This window comes from Rhinichthys klamathensis, unplaced genomic scaffold, assembly GCF_029890125.1.
Source record: "Rhinichthys klamathensis goyatoka isolate OS25496 unplaced genomic scaffold, OSU_Roscu_1.1 h1tg000066l_1, whole genome shotgun sequence".
Taxonomy (NCBI): Eukaryota; Metazoa; Chordata; class Actinopteri; order Cypriniformes; family Leuciscidae; genus Rhinichthys; species Rhinichthys klamathensis.
In genome coordinates, this window is record NW_026606609.1 from 1,227,968 (window position 1) to 1,242,150 (window position 14,183).

At 39.0% G+C, this 14,183-nt stretch overlaps 1 protein-coding gene across 2 annotated transcripts in view; it reads right to left on the reverse strand.

The window, feature by feature from the left end:
- Positions 1-7,104: 7,104 nt before the first annotated feature.
- Positions 7,105-14,183, reverse strand: part of soga1 (suppressor of glucose, autophagy associated 1) — a 49,798-nt gene continuing 42,719 nt past the window's right edge. For both annotated transcript variants that reach the window (XM_056250019.1, XM_056250017.1), the window contains exons 11-14: positions 11,018-11,278; positions 9,639-9,709; positions 8,102-9,551; positions 7,105-7,988 (exon numbers count right to left, since the gene is read on the reverse strand). In XM_056250019.1, coding sequence (XP_056105994.1) covers positions 7,836-7,988; positions 8,102-9,551; positions 9,639-9,709; positions 11,018-11,278 — 1,935 coding nt within the window. In that variant the 3' untranslated portion in view covers positions 7,105-7,835. The remainder of the gene's footprint in view (positions 7,989-8,101; positions 9,552-9,638; positions 9,710-11,017; positions 11,279-14,183) is intronic.

The following is a 14,183-nucleotide window of genomic DNA, read 5'->3' on the forward strand; positions in this document are numbered from 1 at the left end:
AATGAGGTGTGTTCAGGCGCATTGTTGGCACTTTGCTATTTTGAGGCAACTGACATAGACTGGAAACTTATCTGCTCGTGCGCAAGGTTAAAGTGTGCGAATAGACCATCTACGGGACAAAGTGTACGCGTATTGTGGACCCACCTATAGGCGCATTAATAACACGCTCTTTAAATAACAAAAAAGGTTTCAGTTGGTCAATGGCACAATATATATATATGTTTGTTATTTGAAGAGCGTGTTGTGTTTTTGTTGCATTTACACTGTTGCAATTACACTGCCAGCAGGCGTCACCAGCATGTGGCAATTCGAGCACTTTTAAACAGTGAATCATTTTGCAATTAAACTAAAAGCTTCAAATGATTCAGTTTCAAAAAACGTAGCTTCTAGGCCTCTCACATTAGGCCTCTTCTCACCATCCCAACTGTTTCACCCTCCATTTTCCTCATGTTCAGGGACACAAAAATAGCTATTTTCTTGAACAAATAAACAATTAATAGCCAACAGCTTTTAGTTTAATTCGCAGCCTGACAAAACCACACTTGACAGCTTGTACGGAGGTCACTTACTTTGCAACCAGTTGATGGTTAGGAAAGAAAATGAAGGATGAATTTCAGTAAAACGAAGCTCAACTGATGACACACAAACTACAAATGAGTGCATTTGATTGGACAGAAATATGTGTACAACCATGTATCAGTGTGCATATGTTGTATATCTGAAGTTAATTGTGTAAACTTGTAGGGGTAGACTAACATATAGATGACCTCAGAACAAACAAATTGACTACAAGCCAGAATTTTGATAACAGTTTTCATTTGACAGGATCTTTAAGGTACATAAACTGCAGCACAGCTGCTTTATTAAGTATCAGCCATCTCGGAAAAAGCACACGCACATATTCTCCCAGTTAAAGGTGGGACTGTGTGTTATACTGTATCTACCTGATCAATCTGTGCTCTGTGAGAGAGAAAATTCCAGTGCAGGGGTTTACAAGATAAGCAGTATCACTCTCTTCTTGACCTACATATGGCCACCTCAGCCAAGCTACTGATTTCCATCTAATCAGGATGAGCTTACAGAACATCTGACTCAGCATCAGAGCCATTGACGAGCTTCACTTTGCTATTGACGGGTTTGTGCGGGAATTACAATCAGCTTGAGTTTGTATCCATCCTGTTACATTCAAAATAGCGGAAGGCCAGGGTTTCAGATTAATGCAAAATCTCTAAAGCTATCAGATATCATTGCTCCACACCACACAATGTTGTGCAGAGGACAATATTACAATTATTACTATGTTATTTTCTCATAACAGAGTGGAACTATTGAGCTTGTTGAGGCCAATGTTACTCCCTAACTGGTCAGAAAAAAACAAAATATTTTTTTAATTGTTTGATAGTAATAAAAGTATATTTGTGGCAACAACCGAGTCCCCAACTTGATGTAAAAAAAGGACAAATGAAAGTCTAACAATTACTTTGTTTATTAAACTATTATTTTAAAGGAGCAAATGCCACAACATATGGTCCACTTTAGACATGTTACTAACTATAAGTAACGTAGCAACTACATGTCAACTACCAGTCAGTGGAGTATTAGTAGACTCTCTGCTCAATATATGCTACCACTTTATTTTCATGCTCCTCCAAAAGACATTCTACTGACTATAAGTCATTTTGCAACTACATGTCAACTTATTCTACGAACCTGAACCCAAACACCTAACCCTAACCAAAGAGTTTACTAATAATAGTTAGTTGACATGTAGTTACTTATAGTTAGTAGAATGTCTAAACTGGACCATCGAAGTAAAGTGTAACCATAATAATTTAAGCAGAATTCCATGTTTTGAATCAATCTAACCCATTAAAGTAATGGTCTGATGAATGGTGAATGGAAAATAGCTGAAATTCAATAAATAGCATCTAAAAATAACAACATAAAATTCATAAACATTAATTTAACAAAAGCAAATGCCAGATATTAATTGTAAAATGTAAAAATGAACAAACATAACTCACTACACTGTTGTACTGTGAAGTTTGTCTTACGAATTTGTATGGGCAAGACAGCAGTGGTCGCAAAGTACACTATTACACAAAAGTGTGTGTGTGTGAGTGTGTGTTTATGCTCAGTGGAGAATGAAATGGAATGTATTATTGCAGTGCATCATAGCTTAAAAGGAAAAACCCCCATATGACATTCAGAGCCACAGCTTTTCCCTAATGGTTTCTTTTTCCTTTTTCTTCTCTGCCTCCTGCACTGATTCACACTATGCATGTTAATGCCAGTGTCATCCCACTGCGACAGGAAATCAGACTCTTTTTGAATGATGCAACTGTTTGGTCACATCCTGTCTCTCTGAATCTCTCTCCGCACTCACATTCAAATGTAAACTTGATTATTTTCAAAAAAGGAAAATCTTGGCGGACAGGAAAATGACCCTGAAGAAAATCACAGATGTTCTTCTCAAGTAAACCCGACTCCAAACACACATGCAAAAACAGAAATGATCTTGGGTTTGACTTCCATGGTCCTGTTGTCAGTTGGTGTGTGTGTGTGTGTGTGTGTGTGTGTGTGTGTGTGTGTGTGTGTGTGTGTGTGTGTGTGTGTGTGTGTGTGTGTGTGTGTGTGTGTGTGTGTGTGTGTGTGTGTGTGTGTGGGAAGAAGGAATCCAGCTGGACTGAGACTCACAGTCCACAGCTGGACATGAATATAACCTAGAGCTACATTTAACACACCACTCCGTCACTCTCTCTGCTCCAAAGGGGAGAGACAACAGTAATTACCTCAACCAATGATGCATCACTTTAAACACATTTATGCATGTCAAAAGAATGTGCTAGGTTAAAGAGTCGAAAATGAAATAGCTTGATGAGTGCAGATTGAATATGTAAAAAGATGAATCACAAAAAAAATACTCTTAAAGTAGACAATTTATATTTAATTTAAATGAAAACAATCTTTCTTCATAACATTCAATTTCACATTTCAGATAACATATAAAGTTATAGTATTCTCATTATTTATAAGCTAATGTTAACTTGTAAATTATGACAAGTATAAAATAATATTTGTGGCAACACCCACCCAGATGTAAAAAAAGGGACAAAAGAAAGTCTAACAGGAAATTTTCAGCACTTTTATTTTCAAAATGTTTCTATTTACACAAAATGTTCTCATGTTTTTAATTCAGGTGAGGAAAGGTACAGAATTCAAGCTCAAAGTTGGCAGAGACATTCAAAATTTCCTACACAAGGATAGAAAGAGTAAAAATTGCGTATTTATTTACAGTATATTTGATTTCAAGTTAAAACGTTTAGAAATGTTCCTCATTGTCCATCCGACATCATCTTTTTCATTCAAGAGATTTCAAATGGAAACAAAAAAAATATACACACATTCTCTTTATAATAATTTAGCAATTGATATTGACAACGATAAGCGACAAGGTGTTTTATATATTGCTAGGCATTGAAACAGGGTGACGTGATGGAGAACAATATTGTGAATGGAAAGGCCAATTAGAGAGCTGCTCCCATGAAACTCCTTTAAATCTAAAACCACTAACCACATGACCTTTTAAACTTCTGTCAATGGTTTAAGAACAGCTATAAAAGTGTCTAATTGGCTTCATTTACATTCTTCTGCTAAATTTGGGGAAACCATCAGTGGGGTTTGATGTAAGACTTCAGCATTGGAAAAAAATTGACTGGGAGCACTCAAACGAAAAGCTCCTAAACTAAGGTCATTCCCCCTGTTTTTTCAGAGATCATGTGACCAGTCTCAGAAGCGTGAATACCAAGACTAAACAGTTAAGGGACACTTGAAGGGACAGTACACCGTTTGTCTGATATATAAGTGAGCAAAGCCACAACATCAGACTCAATACAGGAAACATTCAAATAGGTTAAAATGGCTTATAAAGAAAGGACGGACTGATTACATTTGCAGATTTCACTTGTAAATATCCTCAAACTGCATTTTGGCTTCTGTAATCAATTACAATATACACAATAGATTGAATTTGCACTTCATTTAACTTTATGAATACAGACTTTGTCATTTTTGTCCTTTTTAAGAAACATGGGTTCTGTAGCTAATAGCAGTCTTCTGAAAACATCTTATTTCATTGCCATCAGTAGATGGTTCCTCAAAAACATACTTCTAACAGATATCTTGTTGCTTTAATTTTAAAAAGGCACTCTAGTGACCTTCAAAATAAAACATGAATGGGCTAAAAATGTAATATAAGATACAGTTTTGAGTTAAGAGGTAGCTGTGGGACATATGGCATGGCTGTGACAGATGAAGAGGTGACACTTTCTGGGATATAATAGGCTGGGTTTTTGTTTGTTTGTTTGTTTGTTTGTTTTTCTAGACACTGAACAATTGAGAAATGTCCGATTTATAAAGAGAGCTGAATCAACAATTCTTATGGCTCGAGAAATGCATACAAAAAATGTTTCCTCTTATGTTCTGTCATCAAAGCTAAGAAAAGCACCAGCAAAAAGGACTAAACTTCAGTTTCTGCAGCACCACTCCAACTGGAGATTTGAAAAAAGAAAAGAAAAAAACCTTACAAAGCAGACTTGACTTGGACGCAGGAGCTGCTACAGGGAGGCACACACTCGTATTTCAGTAACTGCATAGCTTCATGGACAAATGATCAGATTATGGATTATATTTTGGCTTTTGGGATTATCTGATAAAATCTCACTAATCTCAAAATCTCTCTATGGCCAATTAATTAGCATTCAATGTTTCAGTCTTAAACATGTCTGTTCATAAATGTGATATCTGCATAATTAGTATTTTGTGAGGGTTTCAAATGTGTTCTGTTAAATAGGATTATGGGTTTTAGTCAGGGTAGACGACATTCAATTTGGCATGATTGAGGCTGTAAGGGATTGACGTACACTCTGGCTCTGTCCCAAGTGAAACAATGGGGTGTATAGCAGGGATGGGCAATTTTGGTTGTGAAGTGCTGCTGTCCTGCAGCTCCAACCCTAATCAAACACACCTGAACAAGCCAATCAATGTCTTCAGGATTACTTAGGCAACAGGCAGGTGAGTTTTTTATATCAGGGCTGGAGCTAAACTCTGCAGGACAGCAGTACTCCAGGACCGGCGTTGCCCATCCCTGGTGTATAGAATATCCCATTTGTCATTTTAGGTTTCGGAAGGGTGCTCACAAGCTCCCCCTTTAAGCCACTATGCACCTTTTTGCTGAGCCAGCATTGATGCAGACAGACCCAACAGTCTAGTCAGCATTAGTTCAAAAACCATTTGAATCAGAAGACCGCAAGGACTTAGAATGATATTTAAAACAAAGTACAGTAGATTTAAGATTAACATCTCATTTTCCAACACACCCAATAGTAAAATCTATTAAACTGACTATCCCTAATAGTCTTGTTTTCATTCACATCAAATTAAAATTGACATCTACCCTAGGGGTGTAAGAAAAAATCGATACACTTGAGTATCGCGATATTTTATTTTGCAATACTGTATCGATTTTCAAAAACGCAATATCGATTTTTTTTTTTAGTTTACGTGCAAAAATATTCATACTATTGCCGTGGTTCGCGTTTATGTTGTGTTTAAATCCCTACCACTAGATGGCTAGAATGAGACGCACCACTAATGTCCTCGCCTACAGTGTCTATGATTTTGATTAATATGCGCGAGGGAGAGAGAGCAAGACAGCGCGCGTGTTGTTTGAAGACGTGAGAGTGCGCGCGCGCGGCCGGGGCGCTCTCTCTCTGTCTCTCTCTCTCTCTCTCTCTCTCTCTCTCTCTCTCTCTCTCTCTGCTCGTTTGCGTCCTGTTAAATTAATTAACCAATCATTAATACCATTGATCAGCCCTACCTAACGTGGATGTTTTTTCCACTAAGAAACAAACATTGTTATGTTATTTTGATTTATACTGTGAAGCTTTGATACAATTGTGAAAAGCGCTATATAAATATACTTGACTTGACTTGAATTGTGTTCGTGTTTTTGCAACACAACACGTGTTGGATGTACCCTGTGTACTAGGAATAGTGCAAGCATTTATTTATTTTTATTGACATAGACAGATGTCTTTTCTTTTTTCAGATTGCACACATGTGTGTATGTTATGTATTGTGACAGGGGCTATGTATTTTCTTTTATTAAGGCCTACTTGAGCATATACAAATTTGCTCACTAAGAACCTGTGAACCACAATCCCAAACTGGCAGTTTGATATTCTGTGTACTGAATTGTTTATCTAAAGTAAACTTGTTTGAATTTTATGCACATCATGTCTTTTTTTTTAAATAATACTTTCTAAAATTGTAGTCCTACTTTAAAAAAATCGCAATATATCGCCTTATGCACAGTATCGAAATATATCGCAATATATTGAATCGTGACCCATGTATCGCGATACGTATCGTATCGCCAGATTCTTGCCAATACACAGCCCTAATCTACCCTAACTAAGGTCCATTAGGTTTATTCCAGCATGATGATGGAGGATGGCGAGGTAGACAGTGAAAAAAAAGAAGAGGATTGCAGAAGATACACCCAGCAACAGTCTTCCGTAGTAGCAGGGGACGATAATAAAAAGTATAATAAAAATGACCGTTACACTTTAAAATTTATGAGGACATCCTAGCCAAGGAATGGAGATTTACATGTTAGTACTCTAATGTTCAAACACGTATACAGTACAAAGTACCAAAGAAAACAAAACAACTGCTATCCTCCTACTCTACCTCTACCAACGTGCTCTTCGTAGACATCTTCAGACAGCATAATAAGAATATCAAGTTTTAAATGGGACAGATTCATAATGCAATATGATGAATCATATCATCCAGTTCTATTTTAGATAAATCCAGGGGTATATTCTGAGTTTCATATTTTGGCTGGTTTGAAAATGGAACATGGTCCCAAGTAGTTGCAGAGTTTATAAAGTGGTTGAAACAAGCTTTGCTATTTGATGATTGTCTGTGGAGAACATGAACATAAAACCAAATTGAGACCATGTTGGTTTAAGGTGGCAACACTTTCCAGGAAGAAACTTTCTTCTTAACCATCAAAGACAAAAGTGGTCCATTGTAGACTTTTTAAAAAGGTAAGTTGTACATGAACTCGTAGAATCCATCAATTGCTGGTTATGGGACAAATTTACAGCTACTCCAAGCAATACTATTTGTGGGCAAGAGTAAGGGCCACTGGGCAGTTGTGATGATAAGTTTTACTCTTACTGAAGGCCATGTTGAGGTTCTTGGTTTGTGTAGTTCAGCTGCATGCTTTATGTTTCCTTGATATCTACATGAAATTCATTAAGACCTGGTGTCAACTTGGGTTTGGATTACTCAAGTTCTCCCATGGGTATCGAAATGGCTGGCTAAGCTGTCCTGTTGGCTGGATAAAGAACAGAGGAATGGCTGAGTTTAAGGAGAGGCCTGACTAAATGATTGTGGAATTCAAAGTCAGGACTGGCTGGTTTACACTGGAATGACGGACTAACAATGTGAAATCTTGACAGTGGAATGGTGGACCTAAAAGGGAGCTCTACTTTCTCCCCATCCTTGGCATTAAAGTGTGCTGGTTACACTGAGGTCTGGTTTGGAAACTCTCCAGATGCAGGAATTCTCCAAGGTCCCATTGTTGTAACCCTGAAGTTTTTTGTTTGTTTGTTTAAGATATGAAGTATGTGTGTTTGTTTTGTAGGTGTGTCTGTGTGTATTGGCGTATGTGGCAGTGGATTTGTGTGGCAGTTTGTGTGGTGTGACTGTTGATAGTTGTTTATTTTGTATAGTTTTTGGGAAGCGTCAGAAGAGGGTCATCCTCACTCAATACTGGTATCGAATCGTTCTTCAGTTCCCATGGATGACTCTTGCTCTCGGTGCTTGCACTGACCATGGGTATGTCGTGTGGTGGAGCGGGAGTGGCGGGCAAAACAAGAAGTGACGGTTTGTGAGTTGCAGTCACAAACTGAATCCTGCAATAACAAAAAAGAACTCAAAAGTTAAAATATTTACTTGATTCAGGGTTTATGCTTTGGAGGAAGAGGGAGTTTGTCTAACACAATTAGTTGTTCATGATTAAACTCACCTCCAAGGTACTAGAGCTTGTGCTCATTGCATCCTTTCCGGTGGCTACCAAATCGTCTCTTTGTGTTTTCATAAACCTCTTGTTGACGATCTTTGTGATATTGTCTGTGCCAATCAAGGCTCCAGGTAGGTATTCAGGCTTCGGTTCGTCCATTGTGCCCGCTGGCGCAGTCCTGGCGCAAACATTGGAAAGAAACTCCTGGACCATGCCATACTTCTGAGATCCCGCTTCTCCCAGACCGATACCTATACTAGGACAGGAGGGTTTCCCAGCGGCTTGTCTCCCTGGGCACTGATCTGCTTTCCATAATGATTCAACACTTCCGGAGTGTTCCACCACACTGAACAGACTGGTCAAGCCATCATTTAGGCCACTAAGCACTGGGCTGTCACGTGTGGTGGTGGAACGTGCCCAGGCAGAACCAATCTGAGATCCACTACGGTTATGCAGATTCCAGACACTGCGATCCCTTGAGGATGTTGAGGAGGTCTCGAGTTTGGAGGAGGAGGTGGAAACTCTGCGGGTGAGCTTAGGTGAGCCATATTTTGGTGAGCAACAGGGTCTATCTATGCGACTGTGCACTTTATCCAGAGATGAAGAGATCTGTCGGGAGCGTGCAGATGCAAGTGAGGTGGATGGACGAGGAGACCATGTTTTCCCTTGAAGGCCTCTAGTAGTTGAAATGGCATCAGTTTGTAGGCCAATGCTGACAAACTGTGCTGTCTGCGTTCCTGTACTAGAAACACCTACTGTCTGGCTCCCAGAATCTTTGCTGCACTTCCTCTCCAGGGAACTGGAACGAATGGCCTGTCGTACACAGTTTGTCATCTCCTTCATGTCATCGCTAAGGTTGCCTGAAATCTCCAGTCCATGGAAAGGTGCAGAACCTCCTGTCCGCCCTTCAAGCAGGTCTCTATGCTGCTGTGAAAGTGAGCTCAACCACTGCTCATAAGCGGATGAGGAAGTGGTGGATAAGGGTACGGACACAGCAGTCTGACCTGATAGACCTATCATGGCTGCATCCCTAGATGATAGTCCTTGCTGGGGATCCTGGTGGGCCTTTTCTTTGACTGGTCTCCTCTCCATTCTCCGCACTGTTGGAGGGCTGTAATAGATGCGAATGCCCGTCTTATCTGGAGCAGTGTAGCTTCTCTGGATGTACTCCTTGCTTAGCTCCAGTCCTGGGAAGCTGCTGTTCGAGTTGGTGCTTGGGCAGTCCCATGTCTTAAACTGGTCATGCTTTTCCAATATTGCTGAATCGCTGGTCAGGTACTTCCAATTCTTTTTGTTGAGATCACTTAAGTCAGTGCAAGCCAGAATGGAGGCCGGAGCAGTAGATTGGTGCTGTGCAACATTGCACTCTTTTACTCCACTGACCATGTGACCAGGAAGGAACAGACTGGTGTCCAGCAGACTCTTAAATTCAGAGAGGGCAGAAACCGATTTGGTCCTGTGACGAGAGAATGGAGATTATCATAAAACAATCACGTCTGATTAAAATGGGGATGCAATTTAGACCTTATGGAAGTCATTTTACCTTTGCAGTGCTGAACTGCTTGTGGCTACATCTGTTAAGGTTTCCTTCTCAGACATTTTATCATGAAGAGACTGAAAAAGAAATTATCTTTTTTAGTTAAGTTTTACAGCATGCCATGGTCATCCCCCCGCCACAGTACTCCCATTCATTCATGTGGTATTACTGAGTCAGACGATATTCTCTTTAGGAAATGAGGTCATTCAAAACAGCTTGTTTCCTCTGTGGGGGTAATGATAGTGGTGTGGTTCATCAAGTCTTTTTAAATGACCCAATTTCTCCCAATGAGGCATGTTATTAGACTTTTCTCATTCAAGATCTCATATGAAAGAAAGAAATTAGACCACAAAGAGGCAGAGATTGAAAGAAGGGGGGGGGGGGGACTATATTGTCTCATCTCTTTTTCCAGCCTTACTTACAGTCTGGTTAGTACAGACATACTGACCACACTGTTTCAGGCTTATTTCCAATTGGACAGCAAAAGCTGTGCACAGCCACATGGATTTTCTTCATTCTCTCATAACAGTACCAAATTTGTCTATTTTCTTTCTTTATATATATATATAAAATCACACACGTGTCTTATTCACATATATCTTTATTTTTATTTGACTATTTGTGTACTCTTGTTTGCTCTATGTACTGGAAACTGCTTCTGTCACCAAATCAAATTCCTTGTGTGTGCAAACATATTTGACTGATTCTGATATGCAAAACCAGCAATTCCAGCTGCAAGTGATGCAACACACAGGGAGTGTGCATGCCGGCGCTCTGTGGAAATGTTTAGAGATATTGTCATATCCTCCCATTATGTGAGGGGAGCCCTGAGTCAGTGAAGGAAGTGTGGGGATGAACAATGTGCAAAATATGTCATAATAACATTCTCACAGACCTATATAAAACAGATTAAAGGACTCAAAAATATGAAAGAAAAACATGAAAGCAGGGGAACAAGCTTTGGTAATACAAAACAAAGCTTCCCAGGCCTGTAATTCACTTGAAGCTTGACCATAAAAGTTATTGTTCACCCAAAAATAAAAATGCTGTCATCATTTCCTCACCCTCATGTAGTTCCAAACCCAAATAAGTTTCTTCTGTGGAGCACAAAAGGAGAAATTCTGAAAAATCTGATGCTTTCAGAATTTCTCCTTTTGTGTTTAATTGAAGAATTTTCAAAAATGTACAGAAGACTCTTATTCAACTCTTTTTGGTGTTTTCGTGTCTCCTGAAACTTGAAAGTGACCAGCACAATCATAATTTCTTTTCCTTTTGCATTCCACTGAAAAAGCAAGTCATACGGGTTTGGAATGAAGTGAAGGAGGAAAAAAACATGATAGAATTGTAATTTTTAATTTAACAAATCCTTTCAAATGACATCTGACCTGTGCGCCTTTGCTCTGGGAATCTCGCATATGTTGTTCCCATTGGCTTCTTTCCTGGTTGAAGTGCTCCAAAAGCTCTAGCCTCTCTCGGCTCCAGTTCTTCTCACCAATCTGCAGTTGTTTGGTGAGGTCCATCACGGCAGCGTAAGAGTCCGCCAATAAGTGTTGATGCTCCTCTCGCTCCTTCCTTAGTGCCCCCTTGAGGTCTGAAGAATCCTTTTCACTCCCAGCCACAGATGCCTTCCCCATCTTACCCTCCAGCTGATGACAAAGATAAAGTACAAAATGAGAGATTGAGATAAAAAGAGATTACTTGATGTTTCAGAACCAGAAGAGTAACCATAGAAACAGCCCAATAATACATACCCAAGCATTTGCTGATGCTAACAGCAGCACCATTCAGACATCATGATATTTTATAGATATTATACCATTAAAGGAGCTGTATGTAAGATTGTGGCCAAAACTGGTACTGCAATCACTTTCAAATTACTGTAGAGTGGTGTATCCCCTCCCCCTCCCCCTGACTTAAGGTTGCCAGATAGGCTGCAGGATCCAGCCGGAACGTGACGAGCTGCAGCTGTGGTAACTAGAGCAGAGCTGGCAACCCGGATGCCGCAACACTACTGACTTCGTGATTGGTCGATAGGTGGAGGGTGGAGCATCAGACCAAAACACAACATGACAACATCAACATCAGTTGAGGGCTGCAACTGCACTTTTTAAATGACAATATCCTGGCCGGACTACTGTTGTCAGTGATATAAGTATTTGAAATGTACATGATTTCTTAATGTCTAGTGATATATCAGGTCCATTTTATGATTAATTGAAATAAATTTCTTATATACAGCTCCTTTAAATATTCAGATCAAAGAGCAATTATATATGCTTAATTGTAAAAAGCAATAATTACATTTACTATTAAGAATAATTAAAATAGACAATTATTTTTCCGGGTAATATATTTTATTAACTGCGGTTTACAGTTAACATCATGAGTTGTATCAACCCTATATAATTTGCATTGGCAGTTTTACAACAGCTTCAAATGTGAGTCATCCCATTAGATTGTTATGATATTTGGTTATATTTTGTATTATGTTTCTAACAACAGTAATTATGAAGCCGGCACCCATTTATCGTATTTTGAATTCCTTCTGCTCTCTCAGTTGGAGCTGTAAATCTTTAGAAGTCATAAACTGCATGAGCGTATGCCAGTCAGATTATTAAAACACAGCCTGCTGGGAACTCATCAGACAATCAGTGACTAGCTCCTCATGGTAATAATGCCTAATGAGTTTTGATTTTGATGGCAATAAGAGGTTAATGGGTTGATGTGGTTTATTAAAGAGGACGAAAGATAGTTGTTCCAGATACCTTCTCATAAACCCAAATGATTATGAAAAAGAAAAATTATCCAGAAATTCTATTGTTTCTATCAGACTATTAATGTGGCTTTGCAGATTATTTATTTGATTCACCTTTGAATCGCATGATAAATTAACAACTGTGCAGCATCTTAATAATAGACGATGTATAAATTAATAAATGACGATGTGCAGCCTCAACAGAAGACTTCATTGCATTATACTTACAGCATTAATGGTATCAATAACCTTTCTTGTTAATACAGTGATAAATCATTTTCATAAATCAAGTGACAGGTTGTTATTAGTGCCACTGAGGTCACAGCTAATACCAGGGTTCCTACACATTTTCCGTTTCAAAATTCCATACTTTTCCAGACTCAAATTTCCAAACCTCTCTGTAGATTTTCAGACCATATTTAAAGTGCCCCTATTATGCTTTTTCGGATATTCCCTATCATGCAACGTGTAATGCAGCTATCTGCTAAGTTATGAAAACGAAAAAGCACACGTAAAAAAAAAAATTATTGTTTCTCAAAAGAAAGAATCGACTCTGAACCGCCTAAACGAGTCGTCAGGAATTCGAAATCTTACTTCCGTGACGGCTACACGTCACTGGGTAACACATTTGCCTAATGCCCACAACTATATTGTGTAGTTCTCCGGCTAAGTCACGTTAATGTTACATCAGTCATTCGGCTAACGTATGCACTATTATTAATAAAGTTCACACGTGCACCTCAATAAATTAGAAATATCAGTTTGTTGATGGACATACATTTGTTAACGCTGATGGTGAGGAATTACAGCTGCAACATCTCATAATTCTTCCAATGTTTCATCATCGGACAAGCGCTCGGATTGATATGGTAAAATCGACGTCATAGTTACTGTCGTTACAGTGTGTAATCACTGAGGACTGAGGAAGCCTCCGGAGCTGAACTTTAGTTATGGTAATGGTGTTTAGCTTCCGACAAGCCCTGGAAGTAGTAGACCAATCACACCAGACTGGACCGTCTGGCCAATCAGAGCAGAGCAGGCTCGTGGAAAGGAGGGATTTGGAAAGAGACTGAATCATCGGACAATTCGTTTGAGAATCGTTGAAAAATGTGGTGATGTACAATGTATATTATGAGAAAATGAAAGCGTTTGTTGTAGGAGATCTCCAAAGCAAAATTTGTATTTTCACCCCAAAAAAATGGCTTTAAGACAGTTATTTATATATTTTGCTGTAGTGTCAGTAGGAAATATCAGTTTACATTTCCAAACATTTATTTTGCCATTATAATAATCCAGTGAGATTTTTATATGCATAAGGAGTCTGACAACACCCAGTGTTCTCCACACGGAGATCTGATCTCACCATCATCGAGTCCATCTGGGATTACATGAAGAACTGCGGCAACGTCTCCAAGACTCTTGAAGAAATCTTCCTGAAAGCTATATGTGCAAGTGTCCGGACAACAGCTGTTTTAAACACAAAGCGTGGTCACACCAAATATGGTGTGATTCAGTTTATAGAAGCTAATTGATAAATAAAATCTATTTATGACATTATTTTGGAAAGCATCCTCACTTTACAGTGCCTAAAACGTCTCGCAGGACTGTAGCTTTGCAGGAAGGTTTCAAGCATCTTGGAGACGTTGCTGCAGTTCTTCTGGATTTAGTCTGTCTCAGTTTTTTTCTGTTTCTTCATGTAATCACAGACAGGCTCGATGATGGAGAGATCAGATCATATTCATACCGGCTCTTGTCACTCCTTGTGCATACAAAAAAATCTCACTGGATTATTACCA